The 15,319-nt window shown below is 31.4% G+C and overlaps 1 protein-coding gene across 6 annotated transcripts in view; it reads left to right on the top strand.

Moving 5' to 3' along the window:
• FSTL5 (follistatin like 5) overlaps positions 1-15,319 on the top strand; it is a 553,085-nt gene that overhangs the window by 435,844 nt on the left and 101,922 nt on the right. For all 6 annotated transcript variants that reach the window (XM_054576111.1, XM_054576108.1, XM_054576110.1 and 3 more), the window contains exons 9-10: positions 9,641-9,802; positions 14,220-14,354. In XM_054576111.1, the coding sequence (XP_054432086.1) occupies positions 9,641-9,802; positions 14,220-14,354 (297 nt within the window). The remainder of the gene's footprint in view (positions 1-9,640; positions 9,803-14,219; positions 14,355-15,319) is intronic.

The raw sequence follows: 15,319 nt of genomic DNA, 5'->3' as shown, positions 1-15,319 counted from the left end.
GATGCACCAGGGTTTGCTTAGCCATTTCCCTGTTAAATGATATCTGGGCTGGTTCCAGTTGCTGTCTATTACAAATAACGCTTTAAAAAATATTCATGTAGAGGTTTTTATGTGAACTTAAATTTTCATTTCTCTCGGATATGCTTGGGAATTTAATTGCTAAGTCATATTGTAGTTGGATGTTTAGTTTTCTTAAAAAACTGACAGAATGCCTGTACTATTATATGTTCTCACTAGTAATGAATGAGTGATTCAATTACTTTTTATCCTTGCCAGCATTTGACATTGTCACTATTTTCATTTTCGCTATTCAGATAGATGTGTAGTGATGTCTTACTATATTAATTTGTATTTACTTAATGGCTAATGTTACCAAACATATTTTCAGGTGAATGTTTGCCATCTGTATGTTATCTTTAGTAAAACGTCCTCTCATGTCTTGCCAATTTTCTAATTGTATTACTTGTTTTTTTTATTGCTAAGCTTTGATATTTCTTTATATATTACAGTTACTATTTTTTGGTTGCATTTATGATTTGTAATGGTTTCTTCCATTCTTTAGTTAGCCTTTGAATCCATTTCAGTGTCTTTTCCAGAGCAAAAGTTCTTAATTTTGGTGACATCCATTCATTGAGTTTTTCTTTTAGGGATAGTGTTTTTGGTGTCAAGTCTAATAATTCTTTGCCGAGTCTTACATAATGAAAAACATTTCTTATGTATTTTCCTAAAAGTTCTATAGTTTTACATTTTGCATTTAAGTTACATCCATTTTGAGTTAATTTTTGTGTAAGATGTGGGATGTAAATCAATAATAATTTTGTGACAGTGGATAACATGTTAACACTAACAAAACGGTGTTAACATAGCAGGTGATGGGAGAGATGATACAAGCCTGTGTAGTCCCAGATTGGACCAGATCTCCTTACAGTCATATATTTATTTCTTGGAAAACGTGGATTTCTGAGTTATAACACCTGGGTTGGCCAGGAAAATAGAGGGACTCCCAACTTCACCATGTGGCTGAGTCAGAGTTTTTGCACATCCTACTTTACTTTTTTTCAGGTTTAAGAGTGAATGTGTGAGGCAAAAAGCACTGAGTAAGCAAAAAAATTGTAAAACTCTATTTTGGATGGAGATAGTATCTTGAGTTGGAAATAGGTATTTTTTAGTTTTTGGATGTAATTTGAAAACGAGGTTTCCCTGTAACAGTTAAAGTAAGAATTTCACAATAGCAGAATGGAAGGGGAAAGAATATACAATGATAAGTAAGAAAAAAAAGAGGAAACAGCAACAATGTATAATACATCATTAGTGTAAAATAATATGGAAAAATTAAAACATTCATCATAACTGATATATGTGTCTTTAATTTCTGGATCAAATTGAAAAGTTGGGTGAAAAAATTAGCTGTGTGGTATTTGTGAAAAACATCTAAAAAGAGATGATGGATATATGTTGGTAATAAAGTTATTGGTCAATACTTTTATAGAAAGTAAATAAATAGTAGTGTAATATAATTCACTAAAATTATATTTATGTTAAACCTTTTGGCTGGAATAAAGGAAAATAATTTCTTATAGTAAAAAACATATCAAGTAAAAAACAAAACAAAACAAAAAACATGACCAAATGAGAGTCAAAACATTTTATGTGACCAACATATAAAACAAAATCACACCAAGCAAAATATAAAAATCAAAGGATTTCTTCATATCAAATACTATAAAGATAGTGAGGATTTTAATGCAATTTAAGGAAAAAATGACAGATAAACTGAGTAAATATCTAAACAAAAGTAAAGACAATTTAAATACTTCAGAGAGTATGTTTTAGATCCATGTTTTTTAGCTCATCGGCAGACAGATAGCTAGATGGCTGTAACATGAGTGTTCCCTCTATCTGTTTTTTAAATTATATATTTGATCATGATGAGAATGGCTTTAAAAAATCTTATAATAGTCAGATACTGAAAAGTATCTGATAAAATTGATGTACCAGTCTCAAAAATTCTAAATTAGATATTCAGGCTCTATCTTATATTACCCATTTAAAAAATGCTAATGAATATCTTAATGGACATTTCCTTTAATATCAAAACAAGGCAGGGATTCATCTACCATCCTTCTCCACTATTCAAATATTTTTGGTGTTTTAAAACATAAGTATTACAAAATATTTTTTAAATAGCTAGAAAATTGGGAAAAAATGAAGGTTTAGTTTACCAACTGTTGAAACAAAACATATAATAAAGCTTTTATAATTAAAGTAATGTGGCATTGGTACAAATATAGAGAAATAGACCAATGGAAGAGAGTTAAGTCAAACTACAATAGAGATCAGAGAAAGTGCTGTAATCCAGTTCTGAGTTTTGACCTCATACAGAGGATTATGAAGTAATAAAATTAGTTGAAATTACTATATAACAAAAGACTCTAAAATTTACTGACTTAACAATAATTTTTTTGTATCTCATAACTTTGTGAGTCAGGAATTCAAACAAGGCTTAGCTGGATGCTACTTTTGCTCTATGTGGCATTCATAGAATAACATTTAGTATTTGATAGGGATATAATCTTAAATCATTGCAGAAATTGCTTTAAAAAAATGGGTAGTCATTTGGGAAGAGATGCCTCACATCACACTAAATAAAATTCTAATGATTCAGAAATAGAAAAAATGAAATTACGATCATATATGTCCTAATTATAGGAAAAAATATTGTAACTATGCATGGTGATGGATATTAACTGGATGTATTGTGGTGATCATTTTGTGACATATACAGATATTAAATCATTATGTTGCACACCTGAAACTAATATGATGCCATATGTCAGTTATGTCTCAATAAAAATTAAACTTTGAAAGTAAATAATAAAATATAAATATTACAAATCAGACAATATTTATATGTATTTACAGATGGCAAACTTCTGAAATCCAGAAGTATTTTAACTAAGAGAAAATTAGAGCTCATGGAAACTTACCTATTTATGAATATGTATAAAACTCCCATTTTTCATTAACAACAAAAAAAGGTTGAAGAAAAAAGTGGGAAAATTCTCACATAAGAAATCCATAAAACTTTATTAAAAGGCTTAAAAATAATGAAAATAAGTGGAAAAGATACCATGTCTTTAGACTGGGACACACCCTATGTTAAAATAATTGCATGCTTTATTTAATTATAAATTTAAAGCAATTTCAGCCAGAGTTTCAAAACGCCTGTTTTTACTTCCTTTCCTATTTTTCTTTCTTCTTCCCTTTTTCCCTACATCTCTTCTTTTCTCTTTCTGCTGATTTTCTTTCCATAAAATAAAAATTATGGAAAAAGTTACTGAAAAATTCTGATAAAATCAACACTATTTTGAATTAACTTACTATAAAGTATGTTAAAATTTATTTTAAAGCTACATTAACCAAATAACATGGCATAAATTAAAGGGGTAAATAGAATAAATAACACAAAGAGATCCAAATTGTACATGTGTAAGATCATTTTATGTGTAAAAGTATCTATGTGTAGATATGATGAATAAAATGAAAATAAACATAAAATTTATGTTGAAAATATAGCGATTAGAAAATTATTATATATAGTGTATGATAGAAGAGGAGTATCAAGTTATAGAGAATATATTACTTTATTCTTGGGTAATGTATAAAAGTTATCAACACTACTGAAAGAAAGTTATGTTTTTTTCAAACATTACATAAAAATTTTAAAAATGCAATGGGAAATTAGATGGTACATTAGATTGTAATCTAATGTTAAAAATAATTGTGTTAAAAAGAAAAATAAATTAAATTTAAGACTTTATTATCTAGGATAATATTTATACAACTGTGAATGGTGGTGTATTTCTTTAGCAAGACAGCAAACCCGGTAGTAATAAAATAGATGTTTTATAGGTTACATTAATTCTGTATTGTAACTATTCAAAATAAATGGACAACATAAAATATTTACAGCACAAATAAGGAATAAAGGATCATTATACATTTTTAGTCGAATAAGTATCCATGCTTATTAACAAGAAAAAAGATTGGTGAAGGCTATAAACAGGCCATTCACAGAAAGAATCAAAATGACTAATAAGTGTATACAAACATGCACATGTAACAATCAATGAAATTCAGTTTACATAAAATAAAAAATCATTTGCCAAATAAAATGTTTAGTAACATCTATTTCAGATGAGTTTGTGGAAAAACTGACCCTTTCATATATTGGTTAGTTTTAGGAGAAGGGATGTTAGTGTAGTCTCTGGCATTATTGATCCAATTTTAAAAGTCAGTACTTTTTAATGTATTGATTCATTTAATTAATTCTTATTCCCCCGCCCCCCAGAGATTTAGGGGAAAAAAATCCTTTGTATTATTACTTTGAATGCCTTTGTTATGCTTTCTTTTGTGTTTCAGAGAACATTTTTGAAACTGATGGCTTTTGAGACTTCATAATTGGGGATTAAAAGAGCCACAAACTCTTAAGAATCTGCAGAATAGATCTAGCCAGGTTAATTAAACTAGGATGAACTGCTGTCCCTTTCAAAAGAGCTTAAAAAGTTGCGAGTTTTTACAATACCATGAGATAAACAGGAGGACCAAATAAAAGCATCACAAAAGTTTAGGACCATAAGGATGTTGGTGTTAATTTATATTTTGCCTCCAACATTTGTTTCATCCTCTACATTTTTATGAAGGCTGCATAATGTGATCAGAGAGTTCTGTAATATTGACAAGAGGCAGTGTGAAAGTCATGAATATAAAAAGACTGCTTTGGGACAAAGTTAAAGAGAAATTGATGGCTTTAATAATGTCAGAGACAAAAGGCATTGGACAAGCTCAGTAGCATTTAAAATATTTATTAAACCCAGTCTGTAATTTTTCATAGGAAAGTTGCTTAAATGACAAAGGAATCATAATACAAACAGAACAATCCAGATGCCGCTGTGAGTCAGTACTACTTCAGACACATTTATATTCTTACCCTCAAGCTTTCTCAGAACCTTTTCTCACAGTTGCAGCTGTGTGGATAATTTGTGGAAGAACAGTGACAGAATCCTTCAAAAGAATGTAAGACAATGACATCAAGAAGAAGAAAAAAGTGTTTAGTTGTTTACATACCTGTGACCTGCTGATTGACCTGAAATTCATTTTTGTTTTCAGTTAGAGTGAAGTCATTGTGTTAGGTCAGTGATCTCTGCCTCCTGACTCTAAAACCTGGCTCTTAAAAAACCCAGATTATGCTGTTTCCATACCTTCTGTCAATAGCGCAGGAAATTCTAAAGAAAGATCACAGAATGGGAGTTGAAGGGTGGAAAGCAAAAAAACAGGGTTTGGTATTGTAGAGATTTTTTTTTTCCTTTAGGTCCTTTCTAATGTTTGGTTAGAAGGATTATTAGATTAAAAATGTTTTATTAGATCCATCCAAATACTGAGAAAAACACTGATTTATTATAATACAGTACAATTATTATGGACCTTCAAGAGATATGTCTCTCAACCTTCACCCAGTTTTAAAACTATTATTATTAAATACTTCCTGGCTTTGAATTGAGAAATATTTACAACTGATTCCATATAATACTTGAAGTTGGGAGAAAGAAAGATCTAAAAGAGTATAAATACACTAATTATACTTTATTTTCTTTATCTACTTTTTTGGTTTCTCAATTTAATATTTTTAGTATCAGAACCCCATTTGCATTTCTAATTTCTGTGTCGAGGTAAAGAGCATGAGCCTTAAGTGTGTGTCCTGAGAGCAACTAGTCCTCCACATACAGCACCGAATTATTTATAGTTTATGCTCTACAAACTGATGGATAAATTCAATGTAATTGTGTTATATTAGTTTATTTTGTCACATGGTAATATTAACTTTAACTGGGTGATAGAAAACGAGTAGTTCTGCTTCTTTGAGAAGTGACAACTATTTGAAATCAATTATTAATACCTCTCCAAAATAGTATAAATACACTAATAATATTTTAACCTTTATATTTTTAATTACAATTTTTCAAATATCTCTAATATACCTTATATATTACTGCTAAAAGCCTAATTCAGAAATTACATTAGATTACAAGTATATACTTCTATGGGGGCATTTATTTTATAATCAGTACCATATGAAACAATTTAAGCCAAGAATATATATTTTCCAATATTCCATTTGGCTAATTTCAAAACCTGAACTGAGCAGTCACACAACAGGTTAATATATAAAAGAGGGCATATGAGAGAGCAAGTTACCTAGCACAACGTGCTACCCACAGAAGTTGTTCAATAAATATTTGTAAATTGTTTTCTTAGAACTGAAAATAAACAAATCAGATTATATACTTTTCCTAAATTTTATTCACGAATAAAATTCATATATTTACATCTTATATTTCTTCTATCTTAATTGACAGGCACTTACTTGGTTATATTTTATAGAATAAAATGGAATAATATGTAATATCAACTATTTAAATGTTTGTATATAAACACACATGACCTGTTATTTGATATTAATATTACTTGACCTTACTTGATAATATTTTATCAAATAAAGCCAACTAGTTTAAAATGCTTCCTGAGTTAGTTTAGTGACCTTGAGTATCATTAGGAAGTTTTCAGAATACATAGACACTTATTTTTAAATATCACCTTTTACTTACAATATTAGGAGCCTTATTCAAAGATTTTCATGATACTGCACACAAATTGGATTCTAAGTCCAATTTGAAAACCCTTTGGTGTTCTTCATGAGTTTCTCTTTTTATGCACTGCCAACAGGAAGGAAAGACAAGTTCACAGAGTGCACTTCCTAACTAAAAATGACTGTAACAAATGGCTTGAAATGTTCTCTGGGGGATTATTGACTTTTTAATTCAGGCTGCCATCAATCCTCATTTATATTTCATAATATGTATCCCGGGAAAAATAACCTACTTTGAAATGTGTAGCTTGTCACTGAAGTTAAATAGTTGTTATGCCAATCACTTATCCTTCAATTCTATGTGTTTGGGAGATTTTTCAAGTAATCATTTGATACCAATATACTAACTAAGAAGTATATTGCATGACATTATTTTATTTTTAAAAAAGATGTATTTCCTATTTGGGTATAAAAGTTAAATATGTTAAAAATTATTGACCATTGTTTTCAATTCGTGCACAAGTACATCAATAAGCTAGAAACAGCTGGGAATGCTGGAGGAAATTGAACTTTTATTTGAAAAGTCCTTTGGGGAGTATCAGTGATATTATATGTGACTATTATATCTATGTTTTCTAATATGAATGATGTAGAATCCATTATCATTGAGCTGATTCCTGTGCTTCCTTCAAACTAATTTTCAAATATATTTAGGTTGTCTCAGTTTTTTGCTGTTCCACAGACTGTTGCAAGAAGCATTGATCCTTCCTTTGGCTACAAGTTCTATGGCAAGATATGCTTATTTTTATTAAATATGTCTTTTTAAAAGCGTATCTCCTAACTCCTAGGTTGTTAAGATATTAGACATTAAATCTGAGTATTTGAAAGAGTCTCTTTATTCCAGATCTTAAGATAAATGTGGTTTTGCTGGAAATATATTAACAAATCTCTTTTGAAAGGTATTTATTTGTACTTCCTATATAGTAAATTGTTAGAAAAACTATTCTGTGCTAGATATCTCAAGTGAACCTAAGCATATGCTTTATGTTCCTAAGAAGATAGGTACAAAAATATTGTTAAGACCTATTTTTGAAAATGTCTTTGATATTTCAAAATAAACTATTCAAATAGTCATCAAGGGAAAAAAATAAGATCTTGGTTTTACTCCCCATCATTATTGTGGATGTTTGTTAGCATGTGTGTATCTAGGAAAGGGGGAAGTGTGGAGCAGAATTTTAATGCTCACAGCTTTGGAAATCTATTCTTTTCCTGCTCCTGGAACTGTTAAAGACAATGTATGAGGAAAATCCCTGCTGCAGACTCAAAAGATTATTGGACCTTTCTAGGATCTCTCTCTTCCTCCTTGTCTCTGTGTCCTAGTTGACATGAGTCTAGTTTCAGATCTCTAGGATATAGCCAAAGAGGGAATTAAGAGGCCGGGGCGGGGGATAGGCATACTGACGCCCTGACCTGATGGCTGTAACTAGTGTCTTGGTTTGCATTGCCTTTATAATTTCAGAAAATCTGGAAAACCAGTACTTACTCATTAGTCAATCAAATTTGTATATAGAATAGCTCTGCCAGTCACTTAAAAGAGAAAAGTGGTAAAATTGGCTAGATATGTGCCCCCAAGGAGAGTCTCAGGTTGGTTCCCATCCTTGCATCTTATTGGTGTTTTGATGAGTATAAATAAAAGACATAAGGTAGTTCAAACTATACACCTTAAGAAAAGGGCATGATGGTCCAGAGAATTAAGACTTCTGTCCATTGTTTTTTGCTAAGAAATTTCTTGTAGAATATTCTTCAACTAAAAACTAGGATGATTTTCCTTGTTTACTAAGTCATAGTCATATTAAAGCAAATATAGGGAACAAAGGCTTTCATGGTTATTCAAAACAGCAAATACTAAAATGTGAGAGAAGAGATAGGTGTGATAAGCCTGTGTAACACGTACACCCTGTGGACTTCTCCATGCTCCAAAGTTCTTTAGTCACTCAGCTAGGTATGAAGATATAGAGACTGAATGAGGCAAAGCCCCTCCTGTAAGTAGCTTAAAACAACAAACATTTATTATCTTATGAGATAACAGCAACATAGAGATATGAGATAATAAGATATTGGATATCCTGAACCATCACACAACCAATGTGTCACTAAATCCAGCCCATGTGTAAAATGAAAAGAATTTCTCATCTTATCTATCTTATATCTGACAGTTGGTACTATCTTGAAGATAAGAATATCAAAAGATTAGTGCAGATACTTTAACACTACCAAGTAAAAGCCACAACTCCCCTTTCCGTTTTCTAGAAGAGGTTTTATAGGCTTGGTGTTATTTATTCTTTAGTTTGGGGAAAATTCTACAGTTTTTATTGAATAAAGTTTTAAATAATGTATTGCATTTCTTTAAGTGTTATAAGATTACTGAAGCTTTGTAGTATGTTTGAAAGTTGGGAGGTAAAAGGCCTCCAGTTTTGTTCTTTTTCAAGATTCTTTTGTCTTTTTGAGGCCCCTTGTAACTCCTTATAACGAATCGGAGTATTAGCTCTTCAAATTCTGCAAAAATGTAGTTGGATTTTGATAGAGATTACATCATATCTAGTTATCAACTTTGGAGTATTGTCATCTTATCAATAATAATTCTTATCAATTCTTACCATCCTACCAGTTAATTCTTTCAATATGTGTACACATGATGTCTTTTTAAAATATATATATTTTTATCATTTTTAAGGACTTCTTTAAAGATTGAAGCAAGGTATACTAGGCTCAGCTTATATTTTACCCTAGCATAGCCTCAGAATAGTCTGTAGCCAAAGATCTCTGGTACAGTTTTAGTAGATAATGATATTTGGAAACTAAGATCTGTAAAATTATGCAACATCATTAAATATATATAATTTGTATTTTTATTATATTTCTGTTTTGTTTTTTTTGCTTTAGAAAATCAAATATGGATTATTTACTCACTCTCTTCTTCACTTCTTTTTGCAGTTCCTCCAGTAATCCGGGTGCATCCGGAGAGTCAGGCCCGAGAGCCTGGGGTGACGGCCAGTCTGCGGTGCCATGCTGAGGGCATCCCGAGCCCTCGGCTGGGCTGGCTGAAGAATGGAATGGACATCACACCAAAGCTGTCCAAGCAGCTCACTCTTCAAGGTGCTTTTTCCTTGACTGCGTAAAATTTTATACTAAAAATTTGTATCACATTTTATATCATGTGGTTAAAAAAAAAGAAAATGAATCAGTCGTGTCAACAAAATGTCACAACTATGAAGAAAATGTGGTTTACCTAAGACATTATATTTGAAATAGAGTCTCTTACTATTTTAATGTTTTAAATAATAGTCTCATCATAATAATTAATTACATCATTATTTTGGTGGTAAGTAAAATATTAAATTATGTATCTTTTTGATACTTGTCCTCTGAATTATAGGAGATATGCTGAACAGAATAATTGGATCTCTTCATAGAATCCAGTTCTGATGTGACTATTTAAATGTTTAAATCATAGATTAAAATATATATTATAGAGGGTGTTGATAATATAGAAATTCTTTAGTGAATGTTTTGAGTATAATTTGCAAGTGAAGGGAGATAAAAACTTAAATGTTACTAAATGTTTTACATTTATATTGCTTTAGGTTATTAAATTACTGTATTCTAATATATAAAATATTCTACATGTTCTACTATTTTAATGTGCATATATAATTATTAATATTATACTGATTATAGTCACATACATGTTAAGTGAAAAAAGAGACAATCTGCAATATCAAATAATCTAAATAATGAAAAAGCAGTTGCATACATGTTGATTATATTACTAAGTAAGAAAACATACAATTTTTATTTCTATTGTCAAGGGTAGCAGACAAGTCATTTTACTTGATTATCTGCGACATGACATTCTATTCTTTATTTCATACATTTAAATTCTTTCCATTCATACTTTCCAAAATAAATATATTTTCACTTCAAAAAATTTTGTAAGCATACAAAATTGATTGGAATTTTACTCTTATTCCGCTCTAACAGCAAATATGTTCTATCAGTATTTTTAAATAAATCTTTTGAAACATTAGCTTATTTATTTTTGAAAGTCAAAAATGACACATGTAAAAGTATTTTTGACCTTTAAAATCTAAATCCTAGAAATCTCTCTACTGATATAAGCAGACCCAACAAATTTACAAGTTTATATCTACCGATTACGTCTTGCTTTTTGTAATCTAAGGAGAAGATTGATCTGATTATTATAAATTAAAAGGAAGGAAGTTTCAGTTAGTTTTTTCTTGTGTAATTTCTTGCCTATTTAATAGTAACTAATCATAAGAATATGTATCTTTATTTCAAGGAATATACAGGAAGCAAATTTAGGGAACTGGTTATAATCCAGACTCTCCTTTGAAAGAGTGGGAACCCTTGTAAAATGGCTATTGTCCTTTTAAAAACAAAGTTAAAAAAAAGTAAAAATTTGAGACTATATGGCAAATAATGAAAGGTGAATAAGGAGCACGACCCAAGAGATAAAGCTGGGTGTATAGAAGTGTGAAACTCTATGTGGCTTTATATACAATTACATATTACTAAATACTATCATTATTTAATTATTCATTTATTCATTAGATGCTTATTTAACATTTTTATTTGAGGTCCAAGCCTGGGCACTTACTGAATAACCGGCAGTAGATGGGGTAATATGTTAATGACAGGTTGTAAAATTCTGGGAAAGCAGAAATATTTTATTGACACACAAATCAAGATAAATGACACAAGAGAATAAAAATCAGCAAAAGTGCAAGAGAGCAGGGTGAAACTACATAAGAAAAAAAAACCAAAGATGGAAAAAAACTTAATAAATTCAGATGCATAGAAAGGCTAAAGAAAGTCATTAAAATGTGTTCTTGGGTTAGGTGATTCATTTGTCCTTGCAACAATTAGAAAAAGCAGTATTAGTAGCAATCAGTCTTCAGTGAATTTAGAAATGAAAAGGAAGTGAAAAGCTTAAAAATCTCTTTCCACATTTTGAAGGGAAGGAAGAAAGAAAAGGCAGTATATGCTGTTAGAAAAGGTTAGGACTAATGAAGGTACTTGTTTCTCTTTGGACAATTTATCAGTTTGAAGGAATATTGGTAAAGAGAAAGATTTGTAGGTAATGGAAGAGGAGAAGATGAACAAAGAGTTATAGAAATCAACAGGAAAATAGGGGAGATTTGCCTTGGAAAGAAACAGAAAATTTATGTTGAGAAGTAAATAAAGGTGAAGATGAAGATGGAAACAGGATGTTTTGGGTTTACATTCTTTTTTCAGGTTTTTATTGAAAAATAATTGACATATATCATTGTGTAAGTTTAAGGTATAACATGATTATTTGATTCACATATATATTGCGAAATGATTCAGATTTCCTTTCTAATCACTTTTGTGCACTTTATGACTTAAAGGGCAAGGTCACTTGGAGTGAGAAATTAGTTTCATAATGTGAAACATCAAACAAATAGTAAGGATCTGAAATAAAAGTGGAGTAGGACATGAAAGTCATCTAGCTGTAAAGGTCAAGTGAAATGAATACAGGTGGCATTGAACATCCTGCAAATTGAAAACTGTGAAAATGCAAATGAATTTGCTAATGCAATAGTCTTATAATTTACTCAAAATCCTAGGTACAAAGACACCAGGTGGAAAGACACACTAGCTTGTCCTAGCTCTGGAGGTTAGTAAGGCACCTGGGTCAGCATGATAAATGGATGAGGGACTTGGTAGTTCTGGCAATAGAGTAGGCAACATCTAAAAATGCTAGATTTTGTAGGGAGGGAGGGAAAGTGAGTGGAGCATATAGGTTAGGAGAACATATAAGAATATTGAGAAGAGAAAATTTAAAGACAGGATACATTGACTTTATGTTCCAAAGACTCTAGGGAATTTAGGTTAAGTGTGCAGGTCTTAAAAGAAAAGTATGTTCTGTGGAGATAAAGAAACAGGAAGCTGATACAGGTTTAAAAACATCACTCACTCCCTATCTTTTAGAGCAGGGGGCCGCAAACTAAGGCCCACTGGCCAAATCTGGAAAGCTGCCTATTTTTGTACATAAAGGAATTTTTTGCTTGTTGTTTTCAGAAGAAGCCATGCTTGTTTTTAAAAAAAAAATTATCTATGGCTACTTTCATGCTGCTGTAGCAGAGGTGAATAGTTGCCACAGAGACTGTATGGCCCACTAAGCCTAAAATAGTTACTATCTGGCCTTTCACCGTGAAAACAAGAACAGTAGAAAAGGAAAACATTGCCAACCTATGTTTTGGACACGTGATTCTCAAAAAAGAATGGGGGGAATAGAGGTGTGCAGTAATGTTTATGAATTGAGAAAGAGGTTCAGCTGTTGAGAATGATGATGTCTCCTCAAACACTCATTCACTACCTCTCTGTATCCCGTTCACATCCCCAGAATGGCATTCAAGATCTTTGCCTAATAGTTTTCCACCTTCCTTCCCCAAGCAGCCACAATGATTATTTTGTTTCCTGTCACAAATAGTCATGTTCCTTTCTACTGCACATGGTACTCTTGTGATTGGATAACATGGAGCATTCACATGAAAACACACACAGGGAGACAAATATGGAAAGAAAAAAAGAAAAGAAAAGAAAAAGGAAAAGGACAGGGTCTAAACAAAGGAGCACAACAAATGCTCAACTTTAGAGTCTGATAGAGCAGGAGTCCAGCCTTTTTCTCTTTGCGCAATTTGTATAAAGTCATTCTGAGTCTCAGATCCTTCATCTAAAAATTAAATATTTGAGATGAATTAAGAAATAGTATACATGAAAGCATCTTGTATATTGCCAACATATAGTAAATCATTAAATGTATCTTGGGGAATGCAACTCATTATTCAGGGGTTACCTCAAAATATTATTTTACAAAATTTAAAGATGGACTATCATTTCTTTAACCTTTTGTTTAACATTGACTATATCAATTTCCATATTACAGTATTGCTTACTTTAGGTATATTTATGGCAAAAGACAAAATTTTGCAGATAAATCATGTGTTATTACCTTCCTGTACTTCTTACCCAATAATTCCAGATATATAATATGGACTTAATAACAAATTTGATCAGGGGCAATCATAGTTGTGTGATATAGCTGAGTTAATTTCTTTATGAAATTTTTTATATGTATGCTTCTGTAAATTAACCATAATTGTATTACATAAAACTTTTGTGAGAGCTTAGGGCAAGTAGATTCTGAATATTAAAAATAAATATATAATTGAAGTTATACTTTTCAATGTGAAATACTCCTTATGTAATGTAGGTAATAGGAAATGAATATAAAATATAAAATGTATGCTTTGATATTGAGTATTGGGTTCTCAGATAAAATGATAGCACAGTTTATGAAACACTTGAATGCACTTAGAATATTTTGGCATGCTTCCAAAGCATGGAAGTAAGAAGGGAAATAGTTTAATTAGGACAAGCTAAGAGAACCGTTGGACTGTGTAATCAGAAAGCACTGTACCAAAACTGAAATGGTAGTTTACAAGTTGCACCTGCCTTCTGTTTGCAGCCAATGGCAGTGAGGTTCACATAAGCAACGTGCGCTATGAAGATACAGGAGCGTACACTTGTATTGCGAAGAATGAAGCAGGAGTGGATGAAGACATCTCTTCTCTTTTCGTGGAAGATTCTGCTAGAAAGACCCGTATGTACCAAACACACACACACACACACACACACACACACACACACACACACGGTACTCAACTTTACAATTGAGCTTTTTTCAAAAAAACAAAATAACCAGAAAACTCTATGAAATGAATAATGCATTAAAAATGTCATTTATAGGAAAGATAGGAATCTTGAAATACTAAAGGTAGATTTAACAGTTAAAAACACAAAAATTTGGAAAACTGGAAAAATTTTAATACAACATTAAAATTATTCTGTTTCTTCTGCAAGTGTACATACGGTGTTTCAGGTACTCTCTTCTCATTTGCTCATAAAAGAATTTAAATGCCTTGCGAAATCCCTTTCCCAGTGACTTGGGGAATTTAAGGTCTCAAAATATAGCTAAGGCACATCCTATAGGTTTAATAAATTAATATCTATTTTCTGTCAGTGGCGTTGCAGGCAGTGGTGCCATAGCTGTAAAGCAAGGTGTCCCTGCAACAGGCACTGTGGTTACTGCCACCATGAGACACACACCGCCCTGGCACCAGCTTTGCTCCACAGGTTATACTTGGTTTAGTGGTAAAAATCCTTTGTCATCACCCTATATGCCTTCTGGCTGGATCACGAAGTAATAAGAAAAATGACTTCCCTTTATCTAAAAATATTACTTGGTGAGAGCGATAAGGATGGGATCAGGATGTAAAGATGGATTTTTGGTTACAACCGAATTGGTCAGAACTCCGTTACTGAAACAGCATTTATCAAGTGAGCTCTCTATAGGCAAACCCACGGACACTTCTGGTCCACACACACCCCCGTATGGCTGCTTGAAAATTGGGTTTCGATGGACAATGGACCCTTGAACAATGTAGGACTTAGGGATGCTGACCTTTGGCATATTTGAAAACTTGTATATAACTTTTGAATCCTCCAACACTTAACTACTAACATAAATAGTCAATTTACATGCTTTTTGTATATTAAAACTGTATT

Source organism: Pteronotus mesoamericanus, unplaced genomic scaffold, assembly GCF_021234165.1.
Source record: "Pteronotus mesoamericanus isolate MK-2021 breed Mesoamerican mustached bat unplaced genomic scaffold, CSHL_Meso_final contig_32, whole genome shotgun sequence".
NCBI classification, from domain to species: Eukaryota; Metazoa; Chordata; class Mammalia; order Chiroptera; family Mormoopidae; genus Pteronotus; species Pteronotus mesoamericanus.
This window is presented reverse-complemented; position numbering and strand designations above follow the sequence as displayed.